General features: G+C 42.4%; 1 protein-coding gene across 4 annotated transcripts in view; it reads right to left on the bottom strand.

Moving 5' to 3' along the window:
* Positions 1-13,039, bottom strand: part of WSCD2 (WSC domain sialate O sulfotransferase 2) — a 1,045,855-nt gene that overhangs the window by 466,930 nt on the left and 565,886 nt on the right. For all 4 annotated transcript variants that reach the window (XM_085633353.1, XM_085633355.1, XM_085633356.1 and 1 more), the window contains one exon: positions 5,647-5,761. In XM_085633353.1, the coding sequence (XP_085489479.1) occupies positions 5,647-5,761 (115 nt within the window). The remainder of the gene's footprint in view (positions 1-5,646; positions 5,762-13,039) is intronic.

Raw genomic sequence — 13,039 nt, 5'->3', positions numbered from 1 at the left:
CAGAACAAGTCGCTTCAGCTCTAGTATAACAATAAAGCACAACTATGATCCCATTTTGGGAACATGCCAGCCCCTCAACGTCTAATCACGGGCTGCACTCCTGCTGATTGTTAAGCCGCTGGCCAGGCACCCTGAACAGCCTGTTTGTATGGAGCAAATGGCTCCTTGGGCCAGGCGGAAGTAAATGTGGTCTCTGGCTCTTTGTGCGCCCTTCTCGCAGTACATTGTTCTTTATACTTTAAGGCAGTTGCGCATAGCATGCTTACCTTGGCTGGAGCTGCAGGGGTACAGGATGAGTGCTCCGGAGAAGCCCAAAACCCTTCAAACTTTCTGTGGGGAGAACTAGCTTCAGTGGGAGGGGACTCTGAATGCACAGTCTCTGGGGTCAGTGCTTCACCAGGTGGGGGGTGGGGAAGTGCTTTTTTTTCTTTGCTGGCCAGTGTTTTTGGAGAGGTGTTTTTATTGTCAATAAAAATGAAATATGAATGCTGTGTGTGTTTAAAAAAATAATAATAATGCCGATAGTGGAGAAGGTTTGTTTCCGAGCCAAAGCAAAGTAACCAGTGTGTTTCTCATCAAAAAAATAAAATGCCAATGCTGTATGTGTTTTAAAAAAAAGAATACCATCAGTGGAGCATGTTTGTTTCCGAGCCAAGGCAATCCAAGTAACTAGTGTGAACAAAGGAAGCCATCAGCTGAGCACGAGGAAATGCAAAGGACAATATTTACTTGAGGGACAGACTCCACTCCTCCTACCTATTCCAAATCTCTTTTGAATGCATTGATTGCTCTGTCCTCAACTTGCAGATTGTTTGCGTATTACAAAGTACGCTAACTTGGTAGTCTCCTCAAAAAGTTGCACTTGGGAGGGGAGGGTTCGCATATGTGAACAGCTAAATTAAACAAGCAGGCATGAGGGGGAGGCAGCTACAGCCCGAGTAGAGGGTGAAGAAAGACCAAACCTGGCAAATGATGCAGCTGCAAACCTTTTATCAAGTCATTGCATGAAATAAACAAAACACAAACCCTTAACACGAGCAGAGGCAGGACAACAAAAGGGGAGTGCTCTCAAAATTTACTAAATAACCTGAAGAGTAAGAACACATGTAACAAGGGCAGACCTTGGGGGAGGATACAGAAGTCCAAAAGGAGGGACTACTAAGCGCATTCACCAAAACACAAGCTGGTATTCACAAAAGACAATGAGATGAACCATTGATAAGATAGGCGGTGCTTGAAGCCCACATTGTAGATACAGTATGTCTCGAAGCAACAGCGTGCATGCACTGCCTAGGCGAGACCTAAAAAGGGCTTGGAGCCCACCCATTGCTTACCCATTTGTTGGCTTGCGTGGCACTGTTTCTTTGTAATTCGTCACTGTGAGTTTAACATCATTTCCGTTCCTCTCTGTGGAGCAGGGACCAAGCGCTGATTGATTATACTTAATCAGTGCCTGTTTGCTGCTCCCTACATGATTGAGGTACTATTTAGGTCTTTTTAACATTTAGTGCCATGCAAACAGATGTATGACTAGCAAAAATATGCCTAGCAAAACAAACAACATTGTAAAGATGTATTTTCTATAGTTAACTTTCTTCTATTTTGCCAAGTCTTCTTTTCTCATTTTGCACTCATGTTTTCTTTTGTTTTTGCTCATGGGAGCTGTTCTGAAAAGATGAGAAATATTGCAGAGCAACATTGTTTCTTTCTTATGTGTAATTTCAGAAATTATGCTTTAACACATACCCCCACTCCAATTTGCTGCACTCCAATCCAAAACAATGTGCCCTACTCCAATCTGCCCCACTCTAATCCGCTCGCTTCAATCTGCCCCACTCCAATCCAAAACAATGTGATCACTCCAATCCGGCTCACTCCAATCTGCCCCACTCCAATCCAAAACAATCTGCCCTACTCCAATCCATCCCACTCCAATTCAAAACAATCTGCCCACTCCAATCTGCCCCACTCCAATCCAAAAGAATCGGTTCCACTGAGATTCATTCCACTCCAATCTTACCCACTCAGTCCAAAACAATTAGTCCCTAACCAGTCTACCTCACTCCAATCCAAACCAATCTGCTCCACTCCAATCTACCCCACTCCATTCTGCACAACTCCAGTCCAATCCACCTCACACCAATCCACCAATTCCATCCCATTCCACCCAATTCTAATTCACCCCACCCCAATCCAATCCACCCCACACCAATCCAACCCACCCCACATTAACCCAACCCACCGCAATCCAGCTCAATCATATCTACTGCACTCCAATCCAATCCACCTCAACCCAATCCAATCCATCCCACTCCCTCCCCAATTCACTCTAATCCAATCCACCACAATCCACCCCAATCCAATCCAAAACAATCTGCCCCACTCCAATCTGCCCCACTCTAATCCGCTCGCTCCAATCTGCCCTACTCCAATCCAAAACAATCTGCCCTACTCCATCCATCCCACTCCAATTCAAAACAAGCTACCCACTCCAATCTGCCCCACTCCAATCCAAAACAATTGGCTCCACTCAAAGTCATCCCACTCCAATCTTCCCCACTCAGTCCAAAACAATTAGTCCCTAACCAATCTGCCTCACTCCAATCCAAAACAATCTGCTCCACTCCACTCTACCCCACTCCAATCCGCACAACTCCAGTCCAATCCACCTCACACCAATCCACCAACTCCATCCCATTCCACCCCAACTCAATCCAATCCACCCCACACCAATCCAATCCACCACACATGAACCCAATCCACCACAATCCAGACCAATCATATCTACTGCACTCCAACCCAATCCACCTCAAACCAATCCAATCCATCCCACTCCCTTCCCAATTCACCCAAATCCAATCCACCACAATCCACCACAATCCAATCTAAAGCAACGTGCCCCACTCTAATTCCCACCAATCCAATCTGAGCCACACCAATATGCCCCACTCCAATCCACCCTAGTTCAATTCAATCCACCCCAAGCCACCATACTCCACTCCAATCCAACCCACTCCAATTCAATTCACCCCACTCCAGTCTACCCCACTCAATTCCAATCCACCCCATCCCGCCCCATCCCACTCCAATCTGATCCACTCCCCAACTCCAATCCACACCATACCACTTAAGTACAGTCTAATCCACCCCACTCTGATTCACCCAACATCCCAGTCCTATCACTAAAATCCAACTCACCCCAATACAATCCACTCCACTCCCTTTCCAATTCACCCCCATACAATCCACCACAATCCACCAAAATCTAATCCAAAAAAATCTGCCCCACTCTAATCTCCCCAATCCAATCTGAGCCACACCAATCTGGCCCACTCCAATCTGCCCCACACCAATCTGACCCACTTAAATCCATAACAATCTGCCCCACTCCAATCCATACCAATATGCCCCACTCCAATCCAAAACAATCTGCCCACTCAATCCAGAACAATATGCCTCACTCCAATGCACAACAATCCACCCCACTCCAGTCTGGCCCACTCCAATCCAAAACAATCTGCCCAACTCCAATCTGCCCCACTCCAATTCAAAACAATCCACCCAACTCCAATCTGCACCATTCCAATCTACCACACTCCAATCCAATCCAGTCCACATCAAAACGAATCCACCTCAATCCAGCCAAATCCAATCTACCCCACTCCAATCCACCCCATCCCACCCCACAACAATCCACCCCACTTCACCTCACCACGAACCCAATCCACACAACCCCAATCTAGTTTACCCAATCCAATCCACTCCACTTGATCCAATCCATTTCACTCCAATCCACCCCACTGCAATGCAACCTACTGGACTCCAATCTACTCTACCACTCTCCAATTCTCCCCACTGCATTCCACCCCACCCAACATTATAATCCAACCTAGCAATCCAGTCCACCCTACTCTATTCCAATACACCCCACCCTTCCCCAATCCAATCCATTCACAATCCAATCCACTCTACCCCAATCCAATACACTCCACCACAGCCCACCCCAGTTCAATTCCCCCTACTCAATCAAATCTATCCAGTCCACCACACTCCAATCCACCCCAGTTCAATTCAATCAACCCCAATCCACCCGACTCCACTCCAATCCAACCCACTCCAATTCAATTCACCCCACTCCAGCCCACCCAACTCAATTCCAATCCACCCTATCTCACCTGACCCCACCCCAATCTGATCCACCCCACTCCAATCCACTCCACATCACTGAAGTACAGTTTAATCCACCCCACTCCAATCCAGCCCCCACCCCACTCCAATCTGAGCCACCCCACTCCAATCCAGAATATTCCATGCCACTATCTTTTAGCCATGCTGAACAGCAGCCACAATGGTGTACAACATGGCAAAACACATTGCCAAAGCATATAGCGGTTGTATAGGCGAGACCTATTGCCTTTACCAATTCTTTTTGGTTGTTTTTTTTTTTGCTGAAGGCCGCTCCCAAATTATGATCACATTTAGAGGCCGCAAAACACTACCAGAAACAAAAGGAGCTGCATCACAGTTTTATATCAGATGAAAACAACCCAAAGTAGAATTTATCACTCATAGAATTGCACAGTTTCATGAACACAAACAAGCTGTTACAATATGGAAAAATCTTGTCTTGGCATTGAAATGTTGCTATTAGTGGCTATTATGTTACTTTCTCCTCAACTGTAGTCCTCAACAGTTTTAACCTGGCACCCTTCCTAGTTGGTATTTATTATGTCTGACCATGGATTCCTTCGCACGCGCCCAGACACATAGCTCTACAGTGGGAGGGATTCAGAACATCACATGCTCAATGCCACGTACCCTTAGACATAAATATTTTAGATTCAAAATCGATGCAACTTCCCCACTTCTTTGTGTATACATATGTTACATGTTATCACAATATTTATGACAAGTTGTAAAGGTACTTTAAGGCTGGACCACATCCTCCCAGACGCGCCTAGACTAGAGAAGCAAAATTCATTTAATTTACTATAATTTCTTGCACAGCAGTTTGACCACCTATTTAGAAGGAGAGAATACACGTATTTCAGAAGGTGTCTGAAGTGAGGCCTGCATGACTGACAGGTGCCCTGCATTCCATGAACCCCATTTGCGTCACGACAGGCAGTGGTGGGCTCTAAAATAAGCGGGGAAAGTAGGAACCCATTAGCCCCTGCTGGAAAGTAAAATACGGCCATCTTTGAGAATACAGGAATCTCCTGCACCCCTGGGCCACGGTGCCACTGCACTTGCTGCACCATTGATAGCTACGCCCCTGACTAGAGGCAACGTTGATGACTTTGAGAGTAAACAGCAAAGATTGAGTTAGGATAGATTCTGAAATGTACTTGCCAGCTAGTGCATATTAGTTGGATTTGAAATTAGAGTAACTTGTCAAAGTCCTCTGCTCTACTGTTCCCATTCTGAACACAAGTCCTCCCCTGACCTTTTCATAATCGGACCACAATTATTTTAAATAACGAAAAACCACTGACCGTCAGGCTCTGCCTGGCGAACAGACACTTTAAAGCAAAGGAAACAGAAAAAAACACATTGGCTAAGAAAACAAATCTCCGGACTTGACAGGTATAGAGTGTTGGGGACGTGATGGAAATTAATGAAGACGCCATGTCTTGTGTCACCTACCGTTCGGCACAGTTGTCCTGGCAACGGAACACTGTCATCTTCTTGTAGTCAAACAGGGACACTCCTCGGAGAGCTCGCCGGTGTGTGTCATCCACGAAGCAGCCAATGTATTTTGCTGAAAAACATAGATTGAACTCGTTAATAATTCAAAGACCCGAGTCCCAGTACTCCTACTTAAACCCGGGCCTGCGGCTACCTATTATTTTTCACCTTTTCGCAAACAATTTGGTCCTGTGGCCTACAAATTCTAAACAGTGCGTAAGAGGGCCTATAGCTCTTCAGACTCCCAGGGAGACAGGAACACTCTTTAAATATTAAAACCTTTTTCAGCCTTTGATTTGCCGACAATGTCTTAATCAAAGAACATTCTTTTTTTACACTGGTACACAAATGAGTCATACACCAGAAACTGGCTGTCAACAGAAGCACAGCAATTTTTGATAAAGTACAAAACACGCATAAGAAAGGCTCACAACTGGAAAATGTCTCAGGTCTTGACTCTCAAAGTTTCAAAGTTTCCCCCTTTGCTTTACACCCAGGTTCTGGGTAGATTTACGATATGCTTCGCTGCTCAAAGATTTACAGGACTACTGCAAGGAATCTGAGACTACCACAGGTTTGCATACATACGCAATTAATCAGCACGCAGTTGCATATGTGTAAATGCACACGGAGTACATTTATGGGCATGTAAATGCTTAGCAAAAGTGCATTTTCACATGGTAAGGTTTTCAAAATTTGGAAAATATTTCCCCCTTCAAAACCCCTTTGCCAACAACCCCAACAATTCTGGGGGTTTTCCCACCTAATCCATCCACGACCCCTCGGAATAAGGATCTATGCGTGCCATTGTCGAGTAAATCTCCGATGAATAAAGAGAGGGACTGTGCATTCGAGATTTTGGAACACACACAAACTCAGGAATTTGCTGAACGGCCTTGATTTCCCTCCTGCAATACCATCTCCCCAACCACCCTTGAGTGCTGGGTGCAAATGTTATTCCCATATAATAGTCCATCAGCATGTGTCAGTAAATCAGTTGACAACTGTAAATTCATGTTTTAGGAAATACATTTGTGACTGACAATTCCTTCCATTTGATTATCTAAGTTGAAGATAGATGGACACTGATTTGGATATGTATGAATTGTGCATATTCCAAATTACTTTCTAAAGGCCTGGTTTAGGTTATGGTGGACAGTACACCATCAGTATTATCTCCCCCTCCCAATGGACTACTATCTGTCAAATTTAGAGATGACCACCTGCTCAGTGGTCAACTTTGTACATTGAAAGGAACAGCCATTTTTTTGTTTTTCAGAAACAAATTCCCAAAGCACGAATATGTTTCGGAAATACAAAAAAATGTAGCTTTTTTTGAAGAAAAAAAAACAAACTTAAACCCCCCCACACTCAGTTTTTCCCCAGAGTGTGGGGGTCATTATTGTTTTTTATCATGTTCCTCGGCACCAGGTTTTTCCTGGCAGTGATGGACAGAAAACAAACACATGACACCGTTCATCCTTAAGAGGACAGGCTGTGTAATGTCTGTTTCTCATGGACCCTACTCTGTCAGGCCGTTAGAGGAAGCTTTCTGTCAAAGGATCCAGCAGGAGCTACTTTGCTGGAAAAATGAAGAACTTCCCACTTCTAAAGGAGGTGAGCAGACCTGGGGTTTAGCGGGCAGGGTACTCCAATTTGTTTGACGATCGAGTACCATGTCCGCTAAACTCTAAATCAGGCCCTTAGTCTGCTTCCTGTATGTAACACATGCGTACATTAAACACAAACCGTTTTTTAATTATTACTAAACAAATAAAGGAGAGAGTTAGAGAAGTAGAGAATTGCATGTCTGCAGGATTGCTCATTGACTTAAAAATTCTGCTGACATCTGCTATGTGTACTTGAACACCCGAGGTTGGAATCTTGAGTACCATTACATAGAATTACAGTAAAATGTGTTATTTAAAGTGCTTACAAAACTGTGTCATGAAATGTTAAATAGTGTTATTCTTCTCCTTCTCCTTCTTCTTCTTCTTCTTCTTCTTCTTATTATTATTATTATTGTAAAGAACACACAAACACACACACTGAGTAAATTAAGGGTTTTCCACAAAGGTCTGCACCCAATACGGTATAGTGTAAACTGTGTAGAAAATTTAGTGGATTATGAAAATTCAAGCATTATGTTCAAAATGTTTATAGGAAGTGTGACAATTTAGAAAGTGGTAATAATTTATGAAGAAATTATTGAACATTAAAAAAATGTACAATCGCATAAAGTTCGTAATCAGATGTAAGCCACCAATATATGCAAATGGAAAACGCATTCGAACCTTAAAAAATATTAGTAACTTGTACTTAAATAGAGCTTGACTCAAAAATGGTGAACCTCTGGGTATGCCCTACTGGAGCAAAGTCCTTTATGGATCACCACATCGTTTTCACGTAACAATATTAGGGAAGCAACAAGGGTGTAATTTCTACTATTTAAAAATCATGTCACCTTTCATACTAATGGTGCGGGTTTCCAGAGCTCCAATCCAGCTGACACTTTCCACACAATTGTTTCCACTCCGGCACCAGCTTGAATACACAGGGTTACAGGAAATTATTGCTTTCAAAGTATCACTCACCTTTTGGAAAAACATGCATCTATTTATAGATACGTTTGGGAAGTTAGAAGGCAAAAATACAGGCACTTAGCTCTGCACACTACATTTAGAGTTGTCTGCATATAGGGTGAGCATTTTTCCCCCTATTTATTGTTTTGGAAAACAAAACCATGCCCCCTGAAGTACTAGAAGTTGGTCCCAGTGAGTGTGGAGCATTCGTACGAGACCACCATGATTTACATGACAGACCAGGGAAGGACAAACATTGTACAAAGATTAGTTGACTTGGCACCAAAAGAGCCACCATATGAAAGGAGGTCCTTCTGAAGGCTGGTTAGAGATATGCTCCTGCCAAGGGATTAGCTTAGAGGGTACAGAACACTTTTATATGTCTTTGAGTAGGATATTAGAGGTTTGGGCACAGGGAAAATATTTTCTCCTGAAGAATAATAGAAGAACCAATGTGTCTTTACACAAAGATACTGGCATTTGGCAGGACAAAATTGTACCCTGCATTCATCTTCAAATTCCCAATATCAGAGCCTACACCAAAAACATAATTCATAAAACTTTACTATAACATGGGATCCTGCACCTAGCACAGTTTGGCAGGCATACCCTTGACAAGTTTTGTGAATATCAGGAAATCATAAAACTACATACATGGGGGATAGTAAGAACACTTACTACTCCGGATTTCTCAGTCACAAGTGAGTATAATTCATCAATAGTAAATGCCACTTAAAGAGTGTAAAGTGGGCGTGCCAAGCCTTGACCTGTCTTGGAAATTTAGGAATCCCCAGACACACTTCTGCAATTTGTGACATATTGTTTGCATGCAACTACAAATCCCATCTGTCCATGTGGGTCATGATTTGTAGTACACACCGTAAGTAATCAGAGGGGATGCCAGCCTGGGAGCTGTTTTCAAAGCAGTAGATATCAAAATAGGATGGATCATTACAATGGTAGTTTGGCAACGCATTTACTGCTAATGAATTTACTGCTACTCATGATAACCTTAGGTACTCTCAATTGTCATCAAGACACACCCATTCCTAGGGACAGAGTATGAAGTTCATTTAAGTGAATATCTTCCCTCTATCACTTCATCTTGCCTCATGGTCAGACCACTATGCACATGTTATGTTGCTTGTAACACTGTTGGTGCAAATACCTCCCTGAAAGATATGTATAGAAGCTTGACACATTGGACACCGCTAGACAGATACCTCCATGGGCCACTTGTGGCCCCATTTGTAGACATTTATAATCGTTTGGACTGCACATTGGCCAAAGGAGGAAATGACTCCAGGCTTGTAATGCAATCTCTTGACAGACACACAGGATCCTTTAATTCCCTCTGACATTACAAGGCCAATCTCTTGTCTCACAAGTAGCCTCCAGTTTTGAAGGGTTAAGAAAGGTTGAGAATTAGAAACCACAACAGTTAAATAGGGTTGTAAAAGCCATGGTTATTTTATGCACAACTGTTACCTTAATGTCTACTGAGAGAAGTCACAGAATGGGAAGCATCAGGGGTAACAACAGGCTGTCCACGAGTAGCAGCTGGTACCTTGACAACTTCTAATTGACACCCATCATCCTAACCGAATGTCTTGTAGAATATAAGGCACAATATATCAAAGTGACTGACCATTCAATACAACCTTTCAACATATTGATGAGCGCAAAAACAAACATTTGATGGTAATTTAGACGTCCGGTAGTTCTTCCCTGCAGAAGTGGGACTTTGATTCTAGAACAAGGGTCTGTTACTAACTCCAGTTCCTGTGACATATTCTGTGTTCATGAGCTCCGCCCATTTATAGGCGAAGCAACAAATTATAAACACGAAGTTGCAAAGGCTTTTGACTCACTTCATCAGAACATTTTCAGTCTTCCTGTGCTTTGTAAAAGGTTGACAAGTTGTGTACAAAAATGGGAGAAATCCTGCATACAAAGTAGATTTGCATGGGAAAACCCCACACAGACATGTATGCATGTATTTTCTTGTGTAAAGTTGGGAATCTCAACACACCTCTGCAAACTTTGTTGACTTCATTTATCTTTCTGTAGTATAAACTTCACATACTACTAGTCTGAAATTGAGAAAGCAAAGTTCAAATGCAGGCCAACATTTATTTGGCTTATATTTTGATAGCATGAAAGAGGACACAACAAGGTTTTCTTTAGACATGCTGGAGTGAGGGATATCCAAGCGAATAACTACTACTTTTATAGAGGTCCTTATTTAGGGCCATATGTAGGTAAATTCTATTCACCGATTCCTAAATACCGAATTTTACCGATTCGGTATTTAAGAATCGGTAAATAGAATGTAGGTAAAAAATCGGTAAATATTACCGATTCGGTAATATTCGTTATTACCGATTCAGTATTTACCAAACCGGTAATAAGGAATACCTTCCCATTCATTCCTATGGGCCTGGAGGCCCATAGGAATGAATGGGAAGCCATTCACTATTACCGATTCGGTAAATACCGATTCGGAAATAGGGGGAGCATATTCAAGGGTGGCAGGGTATCACATTGACACCCTGTTGCACCCCTGAATCATGGATGTGTGCACATGTGGCACACATACATGCCCTAAGGGTATGTATGTCTGCCACATGGCACTTTTAAAAAAAGCACAAAATTGCTGTTTAAAAGGTATTCGGTATTTACCACCAACCTGTAGTTGGTGGTAGATAACGAATCCTTAAACAAAAAATGCACTCACTTTAGTGCTCCCTACTTAGGATTTAAGGATTCGGTAATTTACCGATTCCTTAAAATAACGAATCGGTAAATTACTGAATCCTTAAATCCAGCCTCCTACATCGCAAAGGGCTAAATACCGGTCGGTAACGGGAAATTTACCGATTTTCGGCCGTTACCGACCGGTATTAGCCCACCTACATATGGCTCTTACTGGCACATGCATCAACAATGCCACTTGCGATTCGTTATTAGCGAAAAATAAGGATTTGCTAATAAGGAATAGCAAAAGGCTATGCATGTAGAAATCAATTAAAAAATAGCGATTTCTAAACATTCCTTAATTGCGACTCGCAAATTGCGACTCGCAATTAAGGAATACCTTCCCATTCATTCCTATGGGCCTAGAGGCCCATAGGAATGAATGGGAAGGCTTTCTCAATTTGCGATTCTCAATTAGAGAATCGCAAATTGCTCATGCAATTTCAAGGGTGTCAGGGTGTCAAAAGGACACCCTGTTGCACCCCTGAAATTTGCATATGAGTACATCTTGCACACAAACATGCCCCAAGGGCATGTGTGTGTGTAAAATGGAACTTTGAAAAATGCACTTTAGTGCATTTTTCAACGTTTTTGCAAATTACCATGAAGTTCAACTTCATGGTAATTTTCTCCCCCTATTAGCGAAATCGCTATTTTATTTACTTTAGTGCATTGCATTGAAGGAATCTCAATTTGAGATTCCTTAAATGCAATCGCAATTGTTTGTGACCGGTTTTTGCTTTGATGCATGTGGGCCATAGTGCGTAAATATTAAGTGATCTTTGCTTCCCTTCAACAGAGTCACATCAAAGGCAGCAAAGCAGTATACAAACGTCAGTAGACTATAATACACCTGATGGAGACATTTCCACTGGATACACCCAGTAAACCTCGCAGTGGAAATCGGTTTGCTAATGGTACGATACCCTGCTCAGTCCCTTTTGCTTCTTATAGTGTACACTCTCTATACATTTTGGATTGACCTTTCAATGGTACAATTTAGTGGTTCTATGACGTCACCAGTTGGGAGGACATTCTTATTAGGGCATTCATCATTTTTCCAGCAGGTTAAACTCGCATTCGATTTTTTTCCGATGTAATAAACCAGAAAGAACATAGAACTTATGAGCTCTTTAAATGATTTAAAATGTGTACTCGTATAACCTTACACAACACAACTTGATCCCATGAGAGGATCTAGTCGAAGTAAGTGGAATCAATCTACTAGAAAAAAAATCACAGAAATGAGGACAAGAGGCAAAGAATTCAGTTCTTTTTCACATATATCTGAGAGAGGCTATTGAGGGAACCTAGTAGTCTTTCACAGAAACCAAAGTCTGTAGCATGGATGGAAAAACTGAGTAGACTAGAATCCTATATTGGCCAAAACATTAAAATTAATAGCAGCCTTAGTAGCCCTAAAAATTGAAAACATTACCATTCATTATGAGAAGGAAATATTATGTAACCAAACAAGATTTTAATGAGAACACATTTCCCTAAATCTATATGGTTGATCTCTAAATCCCCCAAATGTGACAAAAATATAGAACAGGCACAGATTATGTTGGAGCTAGAAGTAATGCTAGATACATATGAGCTGGAACGTGATTATGGCTCAGCTCCAGTCGACATCAACAACAACTAATATGAGCTTTACATCAGGGGCAACAGCAGTCTCAATATAATGCGAATGATTATCTTCCATTCAAGTGGTACACCACAAAGTGCTCCTAGAAAGAGTTCACAGCGGAAACTGGTATAACGGTATGATTAAGTATATTTTTGTTCTTTTTGTCTGGGTAAATATGTTTTTGCACTGTGGCCAACCCCTTCCCTCACACTGACAGCCAGCTGGGGGGTTGTCTCTCCCCAGTCCCACTCTGGATACAGATGTGGTACTGTCACTTCTAAGGGGCAAATACAAAGGTGGGTAGTGGCAGGATAGATTGTGAATATTTCAGGTATCCTAATGACTAGACAAGCCATGGTTCACCTCTTTTAGTGATCGG

Source organism: Triturus cristatus, chromosome 11, assembly GCF_964204655.1.
Source record: "Triturus cristatus chromosome 11, aTriCri1.1, whole genome shotgun sequence".
In the NCBI taxonomy this organism is placed as follows: Eukaryota; Metazoa; Chordata; class Amphibia; order Caudata; family Salamandridae; genus Triturus; species Triturus cristatus.
Note: the sequence above shows the minus strand (reverse complement) of the source record. Positions and strands in the feature narration are given on the sequence as shown.